The following is a 24,546-nucleotide window of genomic DNA, read 5'->3' as shown; positions in this document are numbered from 1 at the left end:
TAATGTACATAGAGACCAATAAAAACACCTGTTTTGTTCACTATACCAGGCTGAGTCATATCAGCACATCTCAGAAAGTTAAATTCTGCAAGATGCACCTGAATTTTGGAGAGCAGCTGAAGCACCTTCAGAAGAACTTGGTGCTCTCAGGATCTTCAACCCAATGTCACCAAGACCACCACAGTACTCAGTGTAACAATCAGTTAGGAAGCAACAGGAATTTCTTTCATCCTCCAAGCAGTAACAGCATTTACAGATAATACAGTCAACACGACATGTAGAAAAAGAGTTACATGATCTATTTGAAAATGGGGAAAGAAATAATTTTTGTTTTGTAAACTTCTAAAGTAAGTTAAAAATAATGGTTTTCCACACAAAATAATCTGGGAAGATTTCTCACCTCACATGACTGCAAGTCAACTCTGTAATAGAGAAAAATTTAAAAATATTTGCAAAAGTAACTTCTGCAATATAGTAAGGGTTTTTTAAGGTTCAACTAGGTTTTCTATTACGAGTCAAGAAAATACCCCAACACACATTCATCACTGTGTTTCCAACAGTTCTGCAGGAAAAATAAAATCTGTCTCAATCAGCTTGCATGCTTTTCCAGCATTCCAAACACCACACTCCAAAAATCTCTTCCAATTTGTAGAATAGCAGCCTTCCTCATTTTGAAGAGAGATAAACAAATCAGAAGGCTGCAACAGATCCATCTGGCATGTGATTTTTTTTCACCATCTGAATTCCCTTTGCAGTAACTGAGGTATCTTGAATAGTTCTCATGCATTCCTAGAAGGCTACAATAATTCAGTCTAAAATACCAAAATAACAGTAAGAAGTTCTACTTCTGCTGTTTTTCAAAACCAAACCAAACCAAAACAAAAAAACCCAAAACCAAACCAAAACAAAAAAAACCAAACAAACAAAAAAAACCCCACAAAAAAAAACCCACCCTACCCAAACAAAAGGTCTCAAAAACAGCAATTAAGAGGAATGGAGCAAAGTACTTGCCCTTGACATAATAACACAGGACCATGTAATAGACAATTTTTGGTCAGTAAATTTAGCCTACCAGCTCTTTTCATATCAGGCATAAATTTAACCCATTTAACAGTTGTTCATGAGTTTATTTTATAAAATAATGCAGAAAGCTCATAAAAATTGAAGTAAATACTATCTTAAAGACAGCTGGAAGCACAACTTGATATTCCCTGATCCAAGTTAAATCTCATGCCAAAGGTACACAATTTCAGAAATACTAATGCTTAAATCTGAACAACTGTCTTCAAAACTCATGTTTCTGTAAATACAATTTACATTGATCATTTAATACACTGATGCTTGTAACATATTTCTAGAGACTGCAAGCTGACATGCAACTTTTCCAGAATATGAATCTGGCTACTTGATAATACATGTTTATTTCTCTTATGCTCTCCAGAGTACAAATTTAAAACAAAGCACTTTTTCAGGAATGAGACACGGAACAAGAACATAATGCATCCTCCTTCACTGCCATGCACATCACAGGTAAAGGAATTAAATACAGATAAGCTGAAGTGAAAGCTTTGTGTACTCACATCTCCATCTAGTGGCCTCTGGTCGTCAGAATCCCTGGATGGACTGATGTCCTGCCGCATCACCCAGATAGGCTCCTTGGGCTCATCAGGGGTGTAAGGAGAACGGATGGTCCTCGTCTTCACCTCCTCAATAGCCTCTTTAATATCCTTGATGGCCAGTGAAATTGCATCTCTTTTTTCCTTGCTGTACCTCTGCACAGATTCTCCTGAGCCAGTTGTAACTTGAGAACCAGATGTGAGCTGGCCATTATTTTCATGCCCACCACTGACAAGAGCCTGACCATGCTCCAAACTCTGCTCTGACTCTGGCATGTCTTCAGCTGCCTTGTCTAAGCTCTGGGAGCTCATGCTCTGCTTCACCTCTGCTACAATCTGATCAATGTCCTCCTCTTGCTCATAACTATCCATTCTTGGGTAGGGTGCAAACTCTGCTTCCTTTTCAGGGCTGTCAGACTCTCCGTCAGAGCGTTCATCATAATGGTGAAGGCGGGCACCAAGTGCCTCCTTGCGGTAATTGTCAGCTTCCTCCCTCTCCCGCTCATATTGCTGGATGCCCTCCCTAACATCGAGATCTGGCGTGTCTCCTATTTCCTCATACACATGCTCCTGCAGCCCATAGTCAGCGTAAGCCTCGGCATACTGTTCGTCCTCTCCTCGGTGGAAGAGGCGATGTGTGTAGACATAACCCGAGTAGGCTGCGTTCATGGCTTCCTCGTGCTCGATGGAATGGAAATGCAAGTGATTGGGCAATGTTCGGTTATGGACGGCCTCACCATGCTCAGCCTCAGCATTCTCCGTGTACTCCTCAGACTCGGGCCTGTACTGCACTGCATATGCACTCTCATCCTCATTTTCCTGCACTCTCTCAATGTCGTAACTGTCCTCCACTGTGGCTATCACATCCCCTTCTGCAGTATCCGTGTGATTGTGGAATCCACTCTCAGTGCTGGCTGACCTAGCTAACATGCCTTCCTCCTCCGGCCCGGACAGGCCCACGTGGCTGTTGCCAGTGTGCCTTGGGTAGTGAGCATACCTCTGCTCCTCTTCCACCTCTGAGTGCTCCAGGTCAGCCTCCACTGACTCACTCACTGCTCCAGTTGCTGGCTCTTCACTGATCTCCCCCTCAGGTGATCCGACCAAATGGTTCATGGCAAGTTTTGGAGAGTAGTTCACTTATTCTGCTGACATTTTCTCTATCACAGCTGGAAAGAAATAAAAAAATAAAAACCTCTGACATTACTCACAATAAAAAAGGGGAGTTAATAAATGGAAGCAACAAAATGCACCCACCCTTCCCAGCAGACAAACATTTGACTCAGCTCTGCAAACAGGTAATAGACAGCACAACAGTATCATCTCCCATGCAAAAGATCTCCAACAGCAGCAACCAACAACAACATCCCTTGGGGACTGCATTTCTCCCTTCCATGGACAAATTCTTTGTGGAAGTATAATTTCCAAACAACCCCTTGGAGATGCCTGTATGCACTGCAGTGGCATTGCAATGGTGCTGGCAAATTAGAAAAGCTAATTTTTGCCAGGAGTTGAACCACAGCAGAAAATACAGTAACATTTCACCTTTCCTCCAGCACTCTCCCCATAAATCACTAACTCAGAGCAAATGAAGGATGCTGTAAAACAGCAGATTTTGTCCTGTCACAGGAGTCTGCAGTTGCTCAGATACATGACAGCTATGCATTCAATACTTCTTCAGTATGACATCTTCAGGTGAACTAGTCACCTGACACACTTTTAAAAAATCAGCAGCAATTAAAGTGCACTCTCAGGGTGCAGTACATATGAAGCACCTATTTCTACTCCCTAAAGAAGCACACAACAACTAGATACAACACAGTTATCTTTCTGGAATCTATCTATAATAAGTTAAGACGGCTTCTTTCCTAAAACATGGAGAAGACATTACTAATATTCATAACCATGACCACACTGTGACTAGTGGGGCATCTTAGCCTTGCTAACTTTGAGTAAAAAAATCTCAAAAGGTTGTATGATTAAAGAGAGGTTGCCAATAGTAAAAAATATGCAGGGAACAGAAACAAGCCTATCTAGCTCATAAAGTTTTATTTTCATAAAACAACTTCAGCTATTTGGAACCTTATCCTATGTTTTTAAGATGCAGTGTCATAAAGAGGACATGTAAAGTCCTTTTAGCTACCTAAATCAAGCCACATATCCATAAATAAAATACAGCTCTAGCTTGTGACTTAGTGGTAAGTACTAAAAAAAGTACCTGTTGGAGGACTGCTCACTTGAAGGATCTAGAAAAGCATGTGTCAACTGCCAAACAAAAAAATTAATGTGAATGTCAAACAGAATTGGGATCAAATCTAACAAACTGGGGCAGGGAGGCTCAGGTACTTTGCTGACCAAATGAGCTCTGTGCAGAACAGCAGGTGGGCATAACTTTTTGTGATGAGAATGCAACAGCAATTTCAGCTGCTCTCTATTGGAAAAGTTGACAGGCAGACAAGCCAAGGTGTGAATCACTACACTTCCACAGGAAATCCAGAGGATGCAGCTTCCAGACTGGTGAACGCTCCTTGCTTTTGTTACATCTAATGTTTTGCCTCTGTAAACACAGGAGTCCTTAAAAAAGACCACAGTTGTTAAGTAATAGCTAATAAATCATATAAGGCGGATCAATAAGGATGTTGTATACAAACTAATCCCTTTTCAAAACAACTATGAAAAAGCTCAGTTTGTTTTTTCCAGCTAATGAAGGTGTGTTAGTAAAGCTTCAGTGACAAGATAAGGTCCTTTCCAGTTAAGACTTCCAAGGCATTAGGAAAGAATGGGCAGAATACAGGTGTATATGCTGGTGTGCACCAGAACTAATAAACCAAACACTCTCCCCCCACAGAGCATATGGTAAGAAAGCAAGAACAATATTGGACAGCTTTCCACTTTTAGGCCACAAAAAGGATGAGGATGCCAAGGGGTAACAGCTCTTGGAAAAGTCATTCCCAAGGAGTACTACTGCAGAGGAATGCCTTTGGCGCAGGTAGCTTGGTTTGAATCCTGCAGTGTGAGCTGCAGATTGAGCTCTCGATGGCAGCAGTCCCAGGCAAGAGATGGGAAGTGCCAATTCTTTGCATAACACAGTACAGGAAGATGCTGGCCAGACGGATGGACAGAATGGATGCAGAGATACGGCCAGAGCCAAAGACTGGGGAGGAACAGTGAGACTTTGGAACACTTGGACTGTGAGGGGATAAGAGCCATGGGGTTCCTTTGTTCAGGCTGCCTCATCTGTGGCTCAGAGCCTGAGCTGTTTCTGTGTTACTGCACTGTGAATAAATGGCTTTATGGAAAGACATCCACGCCTCTGGTGTGGGAAACATATCAAACTGGACAGGCTGGGCTGATCCTGGGAGAATGCAGGAGTCAGGTGGACACCCATCAGGTCATTGGAGTGGCCACCATGAAAGGGCTTCTGTCCCAGCAGTGACTGTCCCTGGTGGTGAGAGTGTGACCATCAGAGTCTCTTGAATGGTCAGGCTCTTTAATATGACTTGCTTTCACTGAAGTCAGCTATAACATTTCCACTATTTTCCACTTAGAATTAGGCTAAAAGAGAGAGCTGATTTTAAAATCTACCTTAAATTTATTGCATTCAATTTGCCCCTGACTTGTGACTCAGTGTCATTGGTCACCCCCAGAAAAAGGGTACTTGCTAGTCAAAAGAAATGAAATTGCAGATAAGCACAGGATAATGATCAGCTTTCTGAAATTCTATCACATGTATCCTGACACATCTGTAACTTATTTATGCTTTTAGAAAAGAAGGCAAAAAATCAGCTACATGAAAGTTACTCAAATCAAATAAAGTATCAAATGCCATGATTTTTATGACAATAGAAGTACTGGTTGCTGAAAATATGTTATCCTGTTTAAGAAGTCTGAATACATGCTTGCAACATAATGAGTTTTATACACAGACAGCATCACTGACATGTCTTAGAGAGATTACAAACCACACAAAATATGGTGACAAAACACCTGGGAGATCCATCATCTTCCTGTGACAAATTTAAAGCTTCCAAAGTTCCACCTGTAAAATTCTTCACATCTAAAGAATTCTCTCAGCTTGATTTCAACTACTGATATCTCAAAACTTTCAAGATTGCTTATTTTGAAGGGATAAGGAGGAAATGTTAAGCCTTACTAAAAGCTTTTTACTGAAAAATGCTCTTCTGTTTGCCTTCCCTCCTACAAATTAAAGTTTTTAATTTTGCAAACAGTAGCTTATTATTTATTTTGAAATCTAAAAAAATTCTTAGTTATTTCAAACTAAGTTGACTTAGAAATCTGATCTGAATGAATAGGTCACCTTAGGTGACCTCATTCCCAGTAACCTTCAATGAACATCAGCTTCCGAGTCAAGAACTTTTATTTTACTGTTTAACTATCAGTCTTTAAGACAGCAAATTACAGAACACATTGGGGGTTAGAAGTTACTGAATAGCTGTTTACACATGGTACCTGGAAGACCACTAGACATCACTTATTATTTATTCTTAGCAGCACTTTTCTCAAGAAAATACAAGGTCTGTCTGATCTTTCCCACCAGACCTGCAAAAAGTACTTTATTTCCTGCAACCAAACAAAAATAAATAAGCTACATAAAATGCCATAAAGAGAAGAGAATATAAGCAAGAGAGGTTATCTGACTTTGGAAATACAGACACAGTGCCCATATGAATGATATTATAGTCTCATATTAATTACCCAGAACAGCAGCTGTGTTCTGGTAATCAAATGAATTTGGGAAAGTGCTCTGTAAGCACTCTTAGCTTTGCACACAGGACTTGATGGATGAATCTCTCTCCACAATAGAGAAATCAGAGTTTGTTTACCACTGCAACTAACTCTTTGTTGAAGGTTAAACTACCTTCTTGTCTGTAAAGAAGAAAAAAATTAATATACACATATATTTCTTAAGCAACATAAAGTTGAAATTTTAAGATTTTTTTCTCTACTACTTTAAAACACCATCAAAGGGCAGACCATCATCTCAGAGCAAGACTACAACAGGCATGCCAAGTTCTACTCAGGAAAAGATATGCATGCAGTAAGAAAAGGTGAATGTGTGAGTATTCAGATTCCCATTTGGTTTCTTATTTCTTACTCAAATCCAAATGAATAATTGTTAGATTTCTTGTATATGCAGGCAGAAGGGAGATAAAAAAAATATTATTTTAAGAGTTTATTTTATAAGAGCATTATGTATCTTTTATGCATTATTTCCACAGTTTAATGTTGACTTGAATAAAATCTCACACTCTTGGTAAGTCTGTATACTATAGTTACTGTCTCAAAACAAAGCCAGGTGCCACATGGAACCAAGACAACACACACACACACATTTTTCTGTCACATGAAGGATAATAGGGTAATTCAGGAAGGGATCACAGGAGGTCTCCAGCTCAACCCTGCCCAAAACACAGCCAACTTTGAACTAAAACCAGGTTTCTCAGCTCCTTACCCAGTTGGGGTTCAATAACCTCCAAGAGTGGTGATGGCAACAGCTTGTCTGGGCCCCAATGCCAGTGCTGGACTGTCCTTGCAGGAAAAACATTTCTTCCTTATAGTCAGTTTCAATTTCCCCTGTTTCAGTATGACCCAGCTGCCTCTAACCCTCCCTCCCACCACACAGCACTGTGAGGAGCCTGGTTGTATCTCCCCCATCCCGTGGGCTGTTGACAGGGAAGCCATCCCTCCTCCCAGCTGAAGTAGCCCTGGTCCCACAGCCTCTCCTGTGTCTCTTGTGGCTTCCCATCATTTCCCACCAGTACCATCCCTGCATCACAGACTCAAAAGGCAGATAGTACCTGGGTGGGTTCTGGCAGGCTCTGAGCAGAGGGGAAGGTTCCTAGCCTACCCTGGGTCTCAGGATCATGTCTGTCTCACACTGCCCCAGGTGCTGCTGACACTACTGTACTGTCCAGGCCTTGTTCTAAATCTGCTACTTGTCCCCACCACACCCAGCCAGTATTGTCATGAGGGGTATTTACATACATACATATTATTTTTTAAAATTAATTCTTTAATTTATAAGAAGCATTACTGTTATCCTCTTGAGTTGAGTGTGTGAGCAAAACAGTTTAGTCTTCCTTAAAATATTTCAGCCACATTTAGCCATGGATTCCATGATAAGTAGCTAATTTTTAACATACTTACACATTACTCCAAATGACACTAGGAATACAGAGACCTCTAACAGAATGTACAACGGCATCCCACTTTAAGCAGAAGTCTTCTTGGCACACTCTCTGAAGAATTTCATAAAGCACCTCTGTTTTTTCTGACTTCAGCAGTACACTAATGTTTCACTTGTATAGATCTCAGCAAGACATATGAACACAAGCTACCTCTCAGAAAACCAACATAACCTTTTAGCAAACAGAGGACCTTGAGAACCACCTTAGCTTTTTTTTTTTTCTTTGAAGAGCCTCTATGGTAGGAAATTTCTGAGAATTTAACAACCTATGAAATGCCCACCTTGAAGGAGCTCTCTTGTATTAGGTAACTCTGAACTGCGAGCTGCTTGGGAATCCTCATTGCTTCTGCCATATGCTAAGTAAGCTCATCCAAAAGAGCTTTAAATAAAAAAGCTGTGAAACTTACATTTCTTGCCCGTCAGCAAAAGCAGCACCTGGAAAGTGACATTAACACTCCACCACATACACACACACAGACTGGTTCATAATAATGAGGCTGAAAAACTGTGAACACTTACAGTAACTGCAAAGCAGAAAAGCTGCATGCACAATATTGCTCTGCACACAAGAACCCATGACTTTTGTTCGCAGTAGACAGATCTAGAATTACCAGCATTAAGGGCACTCAAAACACATTACACTTTTCTCCCCTTCCAATTCACATCTTATTCAAGACTAAAATACACTCCTGAGCAAGAAACACAGTTCAGTAACTTTCAGTGTAGACAGATCTCATAAATACTTCAGGGCACTGGAGATGGGGAACACTCTGATTGAAAATGAACAGATACTTCTCACCACTTAACACTGAAGTCCTGCCTGCACAAAAAATAGAGGCAATACACATACGGAAGCCATCCACCTGCTGCCAGACAAAGGTTAACAGATACTATGGCCCAAACAGATGAGATTAACCAAAAGCCCTAGAGAAAAATCTTGACAAGGAACCACAGGTAGCCTCTGCAGTGAAGTGCAATGATTAAACAAAGAAGACCAAAAACACTTTAAGAAATACATCACAAATCCCGTATCGTAAGTGGTTGAGGGAATAAAATTGACTATTTTCACTACCAAAATGATGAAATTTCCTAAGTAATAGTCCTATTAACAGCTAAACTAAGGAAATTTGGGGTTCTCTTTCACTCTGGTGTCATTTTCTGATGTATTACTACTGGGTTTATTCCTGGGTATTAGGTCTTGCATCTTTAATTAGCAGACAGATAATCTAAAACTTTGAATGCTGGAATTATTACTCTGGTATTCAAATCATGGTTACAAATAAAAACAATTTTCAAAGGAGAATAAAAAATTTAAATAGTACATAAGCAGTGTCAAGAGTATGTAAATATTTATAAGTATCTAATGTCACAGCATTTACTATCAGTATTGCAATGTCAAACTAAGTTCAAGCTCTGTTAGAACTACAACTATGAAAAGTGAAACTACACCAAATCTAAGTTCATGACTGTTTGTAATTTACCATTCTTTCTTCTCTGTGTGAAAGTGCAGAACTGCCTCAGAGAATACAGTAGAAAATATTGGCTCCCCAGTGATGAATTCAGAATTCAAATTATCTTCACATTAGGAACACTTTTGTAGCAATCAAGACTATCTTTTCCTCTCTATTTCAACCAAGAGGGAGTAGATCTAACTTACCAAAAGGAAAAAAAAAGAAAAAAATCAGCCTAGCAAGCCCAACACTCTTTCCATCCCCTAGAGTCATCAATAGTGCAACATAAATAAAAGTAGACAGAATTAAATTATATGACCCAGTGAACTGCAGGGCATGGATACCTTCAGGGTGAATAAGAAGGCCTCAAGCCTTATTTACGGAGTAAAAACACATATGTAAAAAAAATGTTGGATTTTCCTCCTCTGGCTACACATAAGAACTAGATCCAACCTTTCTAGCTGTAACAGTCTTACTCACCTGCATTCTAGGCCAGTGTTGCAGTCTTGACGCAACTATCTTGAATACAAGCGAGACAGAGGATTCACTGAATTCCCCCTCAACTTTCCCTCCTCAAACTCCAATTTTGTTAGAGGGAAGCAAAGTTTTCAAGTGACTTAAACTATAGCTTTTTGAATTATTTTATGCAATGAATCCACAAGCTGTGTCAGGTACACAGACACATTTGGACATTGTTGAGACTTCAAGAAAAGATTGTGTGCTAGAATGTGATAGAAGGCTTTTCAGCAAATATACAGCTTTAGGGAATACCAAGCTAAACAAAAGACAGTGAAGTCCAGCTAGTTAATCTATCACCCTCATCAGCTTTTTCAGCTGAGTCACAGAATACTATTTCAACTCATGGAAATGGTACAGAAATAGTGCTGAAACCCTAATAACTTCTGTCACTCAATCAGCAAATGCATTTGTGCTGAGAGATTTCATTATTACCTGAGAATTTCAAGCTAAGGATATATCCTCATGAAAAGCAATCATGGTTCAGACAGCATAGAATTAAAAATCCTTGTTTAATTAATTTTATTTCACAAGTTTCAAAGAAGCTATACTGGAATTAAGGTAAAAAGTTGGGATACATAGGATACAGCACTTGTTTGCCTTTCACGTACTTAAAAATGTACTACTTCCAGGCAACTGGAACACATAGCTACCAAAACCACTGGATTACACAATCCCCCAAATCCTTGACCCCGCTTTTATATTAGGAGAAGGAAACACCTCAAAATAGGCAGCTATCATTTAAATTTTTAGTTTTATTAGACTTGCACTTTACTACGTGTCTTTTTGACAATGACTTTTCCAAGACTGTCTCTGAGAAAGTCACTGTCAAATACAGTATGTAGGATGTGGAGGTATTATTCAGAGTGAGGAAGTATGAGCCAGGCAGAGAGATGAGATACATAAAATTCCCAAGTATTTGGTCATGAGCATGCAACTTCTCACCAATCAGAACAACTAAGCTAATATTTTTTATCTACGATACAATAAGCTTTTAAAGGACCTGATATATATCTGGGCTTCATTACTGAGAAGAAGGTTTTAAGTACTAGCTAATTTGTCTCTTATTTCTGAGTGACAACAAGGTATCAGGTATCTGCTTCCATTCACAGAAATTAAGTAAGCAAGAGCATGTAAGTGCTGCAGGCTAGCAAAAGCTCATGAAGAAACAGTGAAATTACACCAACAAAGGTATTTCATTTAAAGGTATAGTCACAACTAAGTTACAAAAAAAATAGAAAAAACACAAACCTTAGTGGTTTCAAACCACAATATTCCTGGAATTAAATGCTACTTCAACAGATTCAGTCTTCTAGGTATATTTGTAGGTATATAGCAGGGGAAAAAACATCTCACAAGAAACAAGAACAATGGCACAAAATTATAGATGCAAAGGAGGAGGAAGTAGGAATGCACAGATATAGGTTACAGAAGTTAAACTTTTTTCTCCTCCCTACATGGACAGCCTTCTCTTCTACTTTATTTTCTGTTACCATTTTAGCCCACATAATAAGCCAAATCTCATCTCTAACCATGAGCTTCTACTAACACTCGCAGATCATTTTACTACTTCTGTTTTCAAGGAGAAGCTGTTGATTCAGTCCACATCAGAAAATCGAAGTTACACAGATCAGCTCACAAGCTTCCAAAGGCTTGAAGGAAAACTGATCTGCCACTTATATTTTCTCAGAGAATGGCAGCTGCATTACAGTACCCCACCATACAGATAGCCCCACAGTCATCTCCTAAACCACATGGGAAGATGTCACACATTTACTTCCAAGCATAGTCCTGAGGGAAGAGGTAAAAAACTCTCAAGCACATCTTGCACTGTTACAACCTTTCTGAAACGTTGTGGCCACTTGTCAGCACTGAAGCAGATGCAGCACAAATCACTACACAGCAGATTTCATAAACAGGAGGGGTCTGTGTGGCTGGACCAGCACCCACATTTGACTAACCTCATCAGACACACCTGCCTGCTCCAGTCTCCCCAAACATTTATTTTTTTTTCCTGGCTTGTAACATTAGCTATTTCTGTGCCTTCCATGAGTTTGAAAGCAAGATACAGCCTGTGCTACCCCCCAGAGCTGATGAGACAAGGGTTACTCATCCAAACAGGGAAGACATCAACATCACTTGTTTCTCTGAACTGAGGAAGATCTTCACTGAAACCTACTTTTTCAGCACAAGCACATTCCTGTTACTGGAAATAGCTGCTCCAAGGCAACTACACATGAAATCTGTTCCCCAGACATAATTAAACCCTAATGAAGGCTGACATTTCTCCACATCTGCAGTTCACAACAGAACTTGAGGAGTATTAGCAATTGCACTGCACACAGTTCAGGGTACTCAGACGTGCAGCTTGCTCAAAAATTACAGTCTGAGCAGGGAAATGGGAGTGATGCCTAGTTGCAGCCACTTGGGTTCCATCAGATTTAAAAAAAAAAAAAAATCTGCTGATGCTAATCAAGTTAACTAGATCACACACTACTGCCAGGTCATGCAAATCAAAAGCAGATGCATTCTGTAAAAGACAAAATGCTTCCCATGCACTTGCCAGTCTCTATCTGCTAAAGGAACAAACTGACCGGAACACAGCTATACAGGAGAGTTCGGAAGAAAACTAAGAAAACTGAGGAGAGTCACCCAAACACACCTTTCACATCACTATGCAGGATTTACAGGTAGAACCTCCACAGAGACCAGTCCCAGTCAGGACATACAGACAACAGGTAAAAGGATATAGTGCAACAGCACTTAGCATAAATTAAAAATTTTCTAAACAGACATAATCTGGCAGTTGCCTAGCTTTAAAAATTATTTGTACCCTGCCCTGTACCATGCTTTTGTCTATCCTCAAAAGAAACAACACCCAACAGAATCCAGATAGCTCACATTTCTGTAAAAGTATGCTATTTTTCCTTCTTTTTATATAGCAATACTTAGATTTTAGTAGAAGTGTGTATTCCATTTAAAATATTTTATTTTGCATTTTTAACATTATAAAATCCTTTTATATTAACACATCCAACCGGTGGAATTACAGTAGAGAAAAGTGGCAGCTAAAAAGGGTGATCTAAGGCAAAACATATTTAACATGAATAGCATTAAAGGAAGAACAGAACAATCCTGAAATGTTTCAATACTTGAAGTACTTAAAGTATTTAGTTATTAATTGCTTAGTATTTTTCTCCTTTTTGATTGCAGACAGTCTGACTGTCAATGGCTCCTTTCACTTATCCTCAGAAGTTATTATTAAGGTGATATATTTCAAAGGCACTCATAATCCGTTTCTCTACAGGAAATAGGAGCCCTAATTATTTTGCTTTGTTATATTTTATAAAGAGAGGATAAGCTATCTCTTAACTGTTCCATTAAACCTAGATAAGGGGGACTCAATAATTCCAGGGAACCATATATTTGAAATTACTTGAAATTATTCTGTTGGGTTTTTTTTTAAATTCCTTTTCAAGGAAGGACCATTCCTCCTATAACAGAACATCTTTCTTGTCTGAGATCCAAGCTTAATTCTCTACTCTTCAGCTCTACTCTTCAGAGGTATTTAATACAAAATCCATGCCCTGGTCTCTATTATCCATCAAGCAAAGCACTGGTCTCACCTTTCTTCAAATACCTGAGCTTTGTGTATGTGACACTATAAGAATGCACATGCTGATTTAATTTTTTTTTCTGGCTATACTACAGCATCATTTCATTTTTAGTTTCTTATATTAAAGACAAAAAGAAGAAGATGTGTTAAGATTACCACTTTACTACAGAATTCAACACTGTGTTTCAGATCAGTCAAGCACGTGACTACTGTCAGTACTAAGTTACATTAACTTCTCTGGACAAGTAAACTTTTAGCCCTACAGAAGTTGTAAAACCCATGATGATCAGTAAATCCAACCTCCTAAAATGCACAAACCATTATGATTCCCTAAGTTCTTGCTTGCTTGAACTGCATCATTCACCATTTACAAAGGCCTGCAATTTCTCCATTATCCTACAGAGGACTCACACTAAACTACCATGCTACAAATATTAGACATTCACTTCACTTTTTAAAATATTCACACAACATACTCTTCCTTACAGTCTTCAGAAATTCTGACATAAGGGTTACTAAAAACTAAGATCCAAAATGCTCTTCTGCCACACGCTTCTAACCATGTTAAATCAGCTACCTGAATAGAACAACTTTCATGTATAAATGTAGTTGATCAACAGTACGAATTTTACACAATCAAGTGTCAAGACTTGCAAAAGTTCAGGCCAGTTTTCAGGCTGCTGACAGTTACTTCTGCAGATCCTGAGCTCAAATACACATCATCCAAGCTCTCGAACTAGAAGTGAGTCACTACAAGCTAAATGTTTAAAAAAATTGATTAAAGACATGATTGGAACATTAAAATTAGTCCAGGGAAAACAGTGATGGATCTTTCATGTCTATGACCAAGGGTTTGACTTTTCGGGAAGTCCCTGAACTTCTAACTCACGTCAGTTCCAGGGGAAGAAAAGTCTGAAAAAAATGGAAACAGAGAAGCAGGAGAGAAGCGTGGAAAAAAAAAAAATCTGCAGATTACAAGGGTGTCTTATACACTTGTCAGAGACAGCTTCTTAAAGCTGGTTTACCTATGTGTTTTAGCTTGGATTTGAAGTACACTTCTGAAGGCAATTTGTGATGGTCCCCATAGAATGTACTTCAGTACACACTGTGGAGCAGACTTGGAGATCACGTAATACGTTTCTTCCAAATAACCATCAGAACTGGAGGAAGAGAGGTTTCAAGCTAAGAAATGCCCATGAATAGCTGCAAAACAGAGCAACCTAACATAACAGCAAAATCCTAACAGAAAAATAAATCATTGTAACAACAGAAAAACCAATACATTATTCAAAAAACCCCAAATATGGAATATCCCTTTCCTCCTCAAAGGTTCAAATAAAACACAACCCAAGCCAACCCAATCTAAATAAACAGAAAAAAAATAATCAAACCCAAGAAAAAAAACCCTAAAACCACCTAAATAATTATTTGTACTACATTATTTAATTCTGCATGGTTTGAGAATCTAAGTAACAATCATAATTCAGTTAACCAAGCAACCTGAGAAGCCAAATACAGATTTATTTTGCAGCTTATAAGACTAACGGCATGCAGACAAATATTTAGAGGGCTCATCCAGGAAACCTGAATATTACACTAAAAATAAATGAAAAAATATTAGCAAACTGAGATGTTCAAGGTGCATTGAAGAAGAGGCAAGAAGCTCAAAATCAATAATCCATACCTACTGCAAAGCACTAAGCTCCCCAAAAATATTTAAGGAAAATAATCAAGAGAGAGCTTGTTGGTACCCCAGAACAGCAGCACCTGAGTGACTACAAAACAGAGCAGCCAAAGGCTGCCAAGCAGCAATGACATCTCCCTTGGCTCCCAGCCATGACAAGTGCAGCTAACTCCCATCCCCACACATTTCCCATGTCCCAGAGAGGTTGTACCATCACGGTCCAGAGTTTCCTCACCTCAGACTCATTTCTGCATAATAGAAAATGCAGCTGTGGCTCTCTTTGCACCGTTTTGCTCAGAGGAATCTGAACTCCACCAACAACAGACTTAAAGAAACAAGGAAACAACATGTTCCCACCTGCCCCCAGCCCACAATAACTCTTTTGGTCATATGCTGGGCAATTCCTCCTGTGCATGTACATGTATAGGGCAAGATGGGTCCCTTCTGTGAGAGCTTGGCTGGCAGCAGGGACAGCAGAAGTCCATGTCCGGACCAAGCCTTGCAGCACCAGCTGGTGCTGGGGCTTTGCCAACCACAGCCCTTAGCACTCGGATGATGGTATCCAAGAGACATCTACAAGCACATTTGCTTCCCTAGATTTCCTACCAAGCTGGGGGGTTTGTTTTTTCCAATAAATCACACTTTTTACCATTTTGGTCCCAAGGCCTGCATTTCTCCTGTCGCCTTACCGAGCAACCCTGCCCAGAGTCACAGGCAGTTGCATCGGTCTCTTCCACCAAACCCCAAAACCCCCAACTCTGCATCCCCTCAGCAAACCCCAAGCTACCTAGAGCTCTTCAGCTGCATATTGCCAAAACTGATCCTAGGCTTCCAGCTTCACAGTACCAACACTTGCCAAATCTGAGTCAAAATTTAAGAAGAAACCACCTCACTTTTCCCTCCCAAGGTGCAGCTTCTCTATCTGGGATGTAGTGTTGAGATGGGGTGCAATGCTCTACTCCAAGAAAGAGGAGGTGGAAGAGTCAGAAATGAAGGAGTCAAGTTGAGCATGGAAAAAGGTGAGTGGGGAGAGCAAGGAGAAGGGCTTTACTTTTTGTCCTGTTTCTCACCATGCAACTCTATTTTAATATGCCATAAATTAATTTTACCCATATCAAATATATCTTGCCTATGACAGCAAGTGGAAATCACCCTCTTTATCTCAATTTACAAACCCTTCCATCTGATTTTCTCCCCAGTATCCTACTGAGGAGGAGTGAAAGAGAGGCTGGGAGATGGCAGCCAGGCAAGGCCAATCCACCACAAGCTCAATGAAAGAAAATAATTATTATGAAAACAGTATTGACATATATTCAACAATATTGAATTTAATGCAAATATGGGGAAAACTGACTTCATATGAGTAGATAAGAGACTCACCCTGGGAATATTTGTGACCTTCTCTTTGTCCTTTGCCTCATGGGCAGCACCATCCTGGGGGAGAGGATTTCAAATTTTCCCTTTGTCCCCCTGTGGCAGGTGCCATCTTGAAAGGGGTATTTCCACCATCCCGGGCTTATCTTTGCTCTGGGGGAGTTTGTGAGATTTAGCAATTCTGTATCTCATGATTATTTACTGTTATTTTTTAGCCTGGTGCAGTTTTGCTTGCTAGTAAACTGCCATTTTTTGACTCTCATCGATCTATTCATATTTCTCCTTATTGGTGGAAAAGGATTGGTTGAAACTAAGGGGAGGTAACTCATTTAAAAGTGTCTTAAACCAAGTCAGACAGACAGACATGGTGGTCTTCATCCCAATCTTCCAACAGTCTTAACAACGAAAAGCCCATTTTAAAGGCCACTCTGCAGCAATAAATCAAAAAACCCTCTGAAATAACCTTGCCTGGCTTATTATATCACAATGACATCAGCAATTAAAATTCTCAAAATTCTTATCTACCCACTTGTCTATTTTACTAAGTGCTGTCTTAAATAAAATGTAAATGGAGAACCCTTTGCTTGTACTTTTTTAGACTTTCAGTTATAATGACAGTTTCTGTCACAAGACACTCAAACATTAAGAATTACACCTTTCCACCCAATGCCTGACTATGAAATAGGCAAAACCATTATGCCTTCAATAATATATTAAAAAAATTGCATAGACAAGCCACCATAGACTCTTGGGGTTCTTGCAAGATTTGTGATAACAGCTATGGAAGATACTTCGCATTTTAAAAAATAAAGTTTCTCTGGATTTTTTTGATGCAGCAGAACACAAATACCATTGTCTTCAATACTCCCAAAATCTTTTAGAGCTGCTCTGCAGCACTTGTTTCCTTCAGCTGCCTTGGAGGACAAGGCATTACCTTAATAGAATTACAAAAAGAAGTTGAATTCTACCTTAATAGAATTACAAAGAAACCCAAAGTTACAATTAACTTTGAGAATTCAAAATCAAATATTTTGAGCCCACATTTATTTTATCCTTTCCTTCTATGAGATTTGTAATGTTTCATATTAGTTAAGGAAATTCCTGAACTGCAGGCATTACACTGTTGTAAAAACAGACACTATAGAAAATATAATACTATTAATAATGTAATATATATTATTAATTACAGCAGTTGTTACATTGTTTATTACAATATTAATCTTTATATTTTATTAATTTCATTTAATATATACATAGTTTACAGAACACAATAATGTAACACTTACTACTTTTTACTGATTGGGTTTTTTAAAAATAAACGGTATTACTGAGAATACCTGGCTGCATCACTGATAATATTACATGTATTATTTCAGTCACAAGAGGACAGCAATGATAAAACTAACAACTTAGTCTGACGTTAGCATACTGACTACTGAGTAGAAGTTTCTTAACATCCTCTGGAGGCAGAGAATTCCACCTAAGTCCAAAATCCTGACTTTAGTTCTGCTTTTCTTGTCAGGAATATCACACTATAAAAATGCTAAGCTGATGTTCATATCTGATGAATTCAATAATTTCTCAGTTAAAATAAACAGTGTATTATATCTGACTTCTGTTGTAAAAATACCTTTTTCATTTTTTTTACAAACCCATTTACAGTTTGAAAAGGCCAACTAACTTATTAAGAATTATTTTCATATAAGTTGTCAGGTTATACTTGGAGTGTCTTTTCATTAACAGGATAAAGAATCACTTGTGCTACTTGTGCTACTTGCAAATCATTGATATATTCATGAAATTGGAGCAAACTAACGATTTCCTTGACTAAAACCCACAGATTTGTTGTTATTCCGATATGTGATATCTGGTGCACCGAGGTTAAGTCAGTATACTAAATTTTCAGAAATAATGTTACCCAGTTTGAAAGGGAAATCAGCTTCCTCTTCAAATCTATTCCTCAACAGCCCAATGATTCCGCATTTCTTTTGAAAACGAGGGAAATATTTTGTGACTACGCATTAATTCAGGAAAAGGGAAGTCAAATAACAAAACCAATCAACTGAAGCACTTCCTAAAAGCTTCAGTTGGTAAAAAATAGTTTCTAGTACACCTCAGAGTAGCATGTCAGTAACTCTTGCTCCAAATAGACTGACAGTTCCAGGCATAGGATTCTGTCTGCAAGTGTATCATTATAGAAATGTGTTTCAAGTCTCTGCAATCCAAGCAGGTGAACAAAAAAAACCCCACAAAACCATAGCAACCACCGAATTAGATCTACATCTGTAAAAACCATTTGGCCCTATACTTGCATTCTGGTGATTTGCAGATTTCACAAAAACAAGCTTTTCCTGCTTATTAAAAAATGTATAAGCATCTGTAGAGCAAGAAAACCAAGAGTTTCAGCTCTACATCTTTCACTGAGATATCACATAATTTCCTAGCAAATGTAACAGAAAGACTTCAGTAAGAAGAGTGTGGAATGTAAAGGAAATTTTAAGAGGTGAATGCAGAGTACAGTACCTCACAATAGCTTAGGCCCTGTTAAGGGCTCACGACAGCCCACGGTGAAAGTGTGAAAACCAGGGTACCCTGCTGTTCTGGCACATGCTCCAGCACAGAGGGTAAGAGCCCCATCATGAGGAACTAGATCTAGGTAGAGATCTAAAACAGAAAAATTCTGTGCAGAAATTGACAAATGTAAACCAAACCCAAGCACTTTAAGATGGCGATAATGCATGAATTCTTGGACTGCCAAGCTACCCACACTGAAGTTATCCTGTCGATAATTCTCCATAAGGCTTGTGTTGCCCATGGAACAACATAAATTATGAAATCCGAGTATGGATGGAGCAAAACTGGGACGAATTACAAAAAGGCAATTATGAAAGAGCTGTTTTCTTCTGAAAAGTTTTGGCAGAGACAAGGCGGTACAAAAGAAAGGCTCAGCCCAAACTCAGAAAAAAACCCCAGAGTAACATAGCAATTAAAGAATAAAATGCCAAATCAAGGCAAGGAAAACGAATGTGGGTCTTCCACTGGTAAGTGTGTGGTATCTCTAAATGGTAGCCATGCTGACATGGGGATTCAAGTCCACAAGGAGGATGGAAGAAACCCCTCTGCATGACATGCTGGACTCTTAATCAGGTTTTTGTTATCGTTGTTTGTTCCAGTTTTCTGGGTTTTGGGGGTGGTAAGAGGAGGAGGGCACCTGTGGAGGCAAGAAATGGATTTACATCTCAGTACCTAGAAAATTGTAATTTAGTAGTAATCACATATGTAATTTCTCAGAATCTGCACTCTGTATCATTATGGAATTGCAAACCTGTATACTTGATTACACAGATTATAGATTATTTTGCACAGACTATTTTGCTGCTCTACCTGTTTATTCTTTATTCATTAATCAAGAAGTATCTTAATATCTCACACCAGCTAAGTCTGAAGTCTCTATTCTAAAGACACGAGTGTCAAATCATGGCAGCAACAGAAAACTACTCACATAGCAATTTTTTCTGATGTTCTTCTACTATGCATGAGTGAGGCTATGTGATAAAATCCAATGGTCAAATAACAGTATCAGCCTCACCTTCCTCAGAATGCCCAATCCAGCAGGATCTATTTTCCTCTAACAATGTACTATTAAACCAAACAATCCTGACACGCAAGCAGTGCACTGCTTTCCTACCAAGGTAAATCAAAATCAGGTTGACTCATATTACAATGGAATAAAAAAATATTAAGTAAAATACTAACAAGTAAGAATCCAAATTTCTCCATTAAGACTAGCAAAGAAATAGGGAGCTGCAATGCTTAAGTGATTTTTATAAAGTTTGTGCCACTGCTTTAAGTTTGTAGAGACTTGATTGTTTTCGTACTGAGGCAAAAAGAAATTATTCAAAAACAGACAGCAGTCAGAAATTCTTGATTTCTATCTAATTCTTTCGTTCCTGACAAGGTAAGTCACTGAAAAATCTCTTCTTTAGTGCAAAGAGCATGAGTCAAAAAACCTACCAGGTTACTAGACTGAACTGAAAATTAATCATTGCTTATTTACAGTAAATTCTGAAAAGAAAAAGGACAATTTGAATCAGCAAGGAATTCTATAACAACACAGGATTGGCAGCATGAAATACAGTGGGAAGACAAAGAGACTGATTATGTTAAACATTCGAGATACAGATACTGAGACCCCCTGTAATACTACAGAGGCTCACAGTGTAAAAATCGGACCAGAATGGATTTGTGTATTAGTACCCAACACGCTGCAGTTCACTCTCCATGCATAAGCAATTTCCATCTCTGCTCTCAGGCCCAGCATGCTATTTGAGACATTAATTATATTATATTGCTAGTCTCAATTGCTCAGATATAGGACAATATTTTGCACCAAACCAATCTCCTTCAAATTTCTTCACTTCATCTGGGAATTATGTTGGACATTATCAATAATACAGAAAGACTAAGTAAGCAGAAAGAGAGAGCAGAGCTCATTTTAGAGACAAACACTCAGGAAAACCAAACAACAGCAACATCAACCTGAAGAACTCATTACTGAAGGCTTGAATTGTGGCTATGACTTAATTAATTTGCAAACATCTACTTTTTTAAATTGCATCACAGAACTCGCATTCAAATGATAAAAAGGAAAGTGGCAGGAAAGAATCCATAATCAGAGCTCACTGTGTAAATGTGCTCTAATCCAATCCATACTCCATCGTAAGTCAAAGCTTCTCAGACTATCAACCACAGAGGATGCATGTCAGGTGAAAATACTTAACATGAGTAGGCAAGTGCAGAGGTTTCAGATTCCACAGAGAGAGGATCAGCCAATCTGAGCTTTCTGGGATTTCACACCTACTTGAAAAGCAAGAAAGCCATACTGCTTCCACTCCCCCTACATTATCTGTGTGGAGTGTGCTCAGATGTGTTACAATCATTAACTAATGTGGGAGGCAGCTGGTATTCAAAATAGAATTAATACAAATTAACACGTTTAAACCACCAGTAAACAAGCAGCCATTACACTGTGTTTACAGCTCTCCCTTAAAACCACAAACTGCAAACAGACCCTCTTTACAGATACCTGCTGAGTATGACATAACATTTCAGCTCAACATCTAAATTATATATTGGAAGTCACTGGTTACAATTTTGACAAAGCCATTGGTACTTTCTACATGGTTCTTAATTTTTTTTCTACAGATTACATATTAAATCTAATCAGTAAAAACAGAAAAATATTGAATGGAGTGAAGAACTATAAAGTTGGTCACAAAACTATATGAGTATTACGAAGGAGGCCCTTTTCCTGTGAACACTTAGGATTACCACTACATGAATTTTAAAAATTCTATTGCTCAGACAAGTCAAAAGAAACTCAAATCCCTATGTCTGGCTATTCTTCGTCTTCTAAACCATCTTCCATTACTACTAAACCAAAATTAATTCTAACACCTGAAGAAATCCTGATCAGGCAAGAAACAAAACCATATAATCACGGATTATACGAATATGCTGATTTGGAAGGGACCCATCAGAATCACAGGGTCCAACTCCTGGCTCTGCACAAGACAGCCCAAGAGTCACACCATGTGCCTTAGACCATTGTCCAAATGCTTCTGGAACTCTGTCAGGCTTGATGCTGTGACCACTTCCCAGAACAGGGGAGCCTGTTCTGCCAGGACAGAGCAGAGTGGGACAATCCCCTCCCTCACCTGGCTGGCAGTGCTGTGCCTGATGTCCCCCAGGGCACAGGTGGCCCTCACAATTGACAGTGGTTCCAGAGCCACACGAACAATGTTGGTTCAACACACACAACTGCCTGGTGAACTTGACAACCACCAAGTTCAGTTTGTGTTCTTCTCAGAGGAGAAAGCCAATATACTTTCCCATTATCACATCAGCAGTTTCATTAAAAAAGGAATGGTTTTATTGAGTGTTTCAATATTCGGACTGCTGGCAGTTTCCCAAATTCTAATCTGACTCTTCACCACATCACTGCAAGCTGGTTAGTTATATCCAGTCGTGCCCAAACCAACAAGAGATTGCCTGCTGCCTCTTTCTTCACTGCAGGTATTTTCAGTGCTCCATACATACCATTCCTTCTTTGGCCTAAACAATCCCCACTTAATAGTGGGGATTCCTTCTTCACTCAGTCTGTCCTCTAGAGACTTCCACTACCCTCCATCAAACTTTCACCAGCTCTCTCCAGCACAGCATGCCAAACAGGATACACCACCTGAGCCCACACTGAGCACCCCTTGCACCTCTCCTAAGGTTATATTCCTCTTCTCAGTACAGCATTTCTCTTCAGTAACAGTAATTCACAGCCAGCACCTCTTGCATTAGATGCAATCCCTGCACAGGTTTTGGCAGACCTGCTACTTATCCAGCTGCTCCCTCCCCACAATTCCATGAACCTTGCTTTGGCACCTCCTGAAGGGTACCTCCCATCCCTCTGAACATTCACTGTGGTTGTTTACTTGTCCTCCTGCATCCTAGAAGATCCCCTTCAAGACTGCTACCTCTCCAGTCATTTTCAAACCTCTGATGAAAATGTTGAGTATTAGTGTCAAAATCCTGAAAATTTCACCCTGATTCATGTTTCCACCTCAGTAATGAAATTCCTCTCCGTGGTTTGCATACTATGTCATACAGATGATTATTACAATGAATCTCAAAGGAAGAGCAGCATGGAATCCACTCAGACTCTCCCCACTTCCACCCAAATGAATAAATAAATAAATAAATAACTGTAGACTAGGGGCTTATCAGGAAACCTTCTACAAAGTGAAGCAAAATACTAAATTTAAAATTAAAAAAAATTATCACAAAAAAGTTGACTCTACTCATAGTAAGAGGATGTTTTTGTAGCCCAGCTTTTCCAAATTAAAAAAAAAAATGAAAACATGTCAAAAAAATTAATCATCAAAATAAATACAGTCTTTGAATAATTCTCCCTCAGGAAGTGAAATTAAAAATGTAGATGTCAACAGAATAATAAAATCATATATTGATAAAATAAAACCCTATCTTTAAAATTCTTTAAAAAAGGAAAGAAGAGTAACTCACTACAATTAGATTCATTCTAACATCTTTAACCTGCTTTTAATGGAAATCTCAATTCAGCTGTCAATCATCTGCCAATTCAGACAATAATATCCAAGAGAGAAAACGAAATACAAAACAGAAACAAAAATGACAGCTCTTTCCACTAAAATGTGCTAATACATCAATTTTGACAGCCTAAATTCTGCTTTCTCGCAGTGAAAAGGTTATACAGAAAATCAGCCTACTGTCTTGAAAATTTATTTCTAACTGATGAGTTTTCCTCTCTATTTCCCATTATTTTCCATTATTTGCCACTACAGCAGTAGCCATGCAATGGTGATAATGATAGCTAGGATTCAAAATTACTTCAAGTATTTATTGAAAAATGTCAAGAAAACAGTTAAAAAGAACAGGTCTGATTATCACAAAGTTATGTATTTCTTCTAAAGTAACTGAAACTACTCTCTTGAGGAGCTTGTTCACCAGTAAAAGCATTGTTCGTGCAAATAAAAATACTATTATCTGCATGACCTTTTTATGAAAGATGACTGCAAATCCAAAATGACAAGTGCTGAAACTAAAAATAGTCCTCTGAGGATTCTAGTATTCTCCTTCAGTAATATTTAATTCAATTAATCATAACCTAAGTTTTGGACAGAAAGAAAAAAGGAAGTAAAAAAGCAAAATGAAGTAACCATGGTCTGACATTTAGCTTACGGAGAATTAAAAAAAATAGTTTTCATCATCAAAACATTTAAATTTTGTTTCTAGAAACATAATTGAAATTCTGTACTTCATACAGCATCAACTCTTTAAAGATGTAGGGAGAATGCAAATACCAAATCACCAAAGCCATAAGCAAGAATGAACTTACAAAGAATAAACAATAAAATAATTATCTGTTCATAAGCAGTTTTGTGGAGAGCCAATTATATATGTGAAGTATACATAATGTTTTTATTTAAGTTGATATCACTCAAACAAAAATGCAGGCATAATTAAATCTTCATTAAAGATGAAAGATTTTTCTG

General features: G+C 38.6%; 1 protein-coding gene across 2 annotated transcripts in view; it reads right to left on the bottom strand.

Moving 5' to 3' along the window:
- The window catches only part of APBA1 (amyloid beta precursor protein binding family A member 1), an 80,271-nt gene that overhangs the window by 37,681 nt on the left and 18,044 nt on the right, over positions 1–24,546 (bottom strand). Inside the window, exon 2 of one of the 2 annotated variants that reach the window (XM_062513085.1) lies at positions 1,581–2,782. In XM_062513085.1, coding sequence (XP_062369069.1) covers positions 1,581–2,729 — 1,149 coding nt within the window. In that variant the 5' untranslated portion in view covers positions 2,730–2,782. Of the gene's footprint in view, positions 1–1,580; positions 3,034–24,546 lie in introns of those variants that run through there. The other variant, XM_062513084.1, reaches the window with a different exon arrangement.

The sequence above is a fragment of the Cinclus cinclus genome, chromosome Z, assembly GCF_963662255.1.
Source record: "Cinclus cinclus chromosome Z, bCinCin1.1, whole genome shotgun sequence".
Classification (NCBI taxonomy): Eukaryota; Metazoa; Chordata; class Aves; order Passeriformes; family Cinclidae; genus Cinclus; species Cinclus cinclus.
This window is presented reverse-complemented; position numbering and strand designations above follow the sequence as displayed.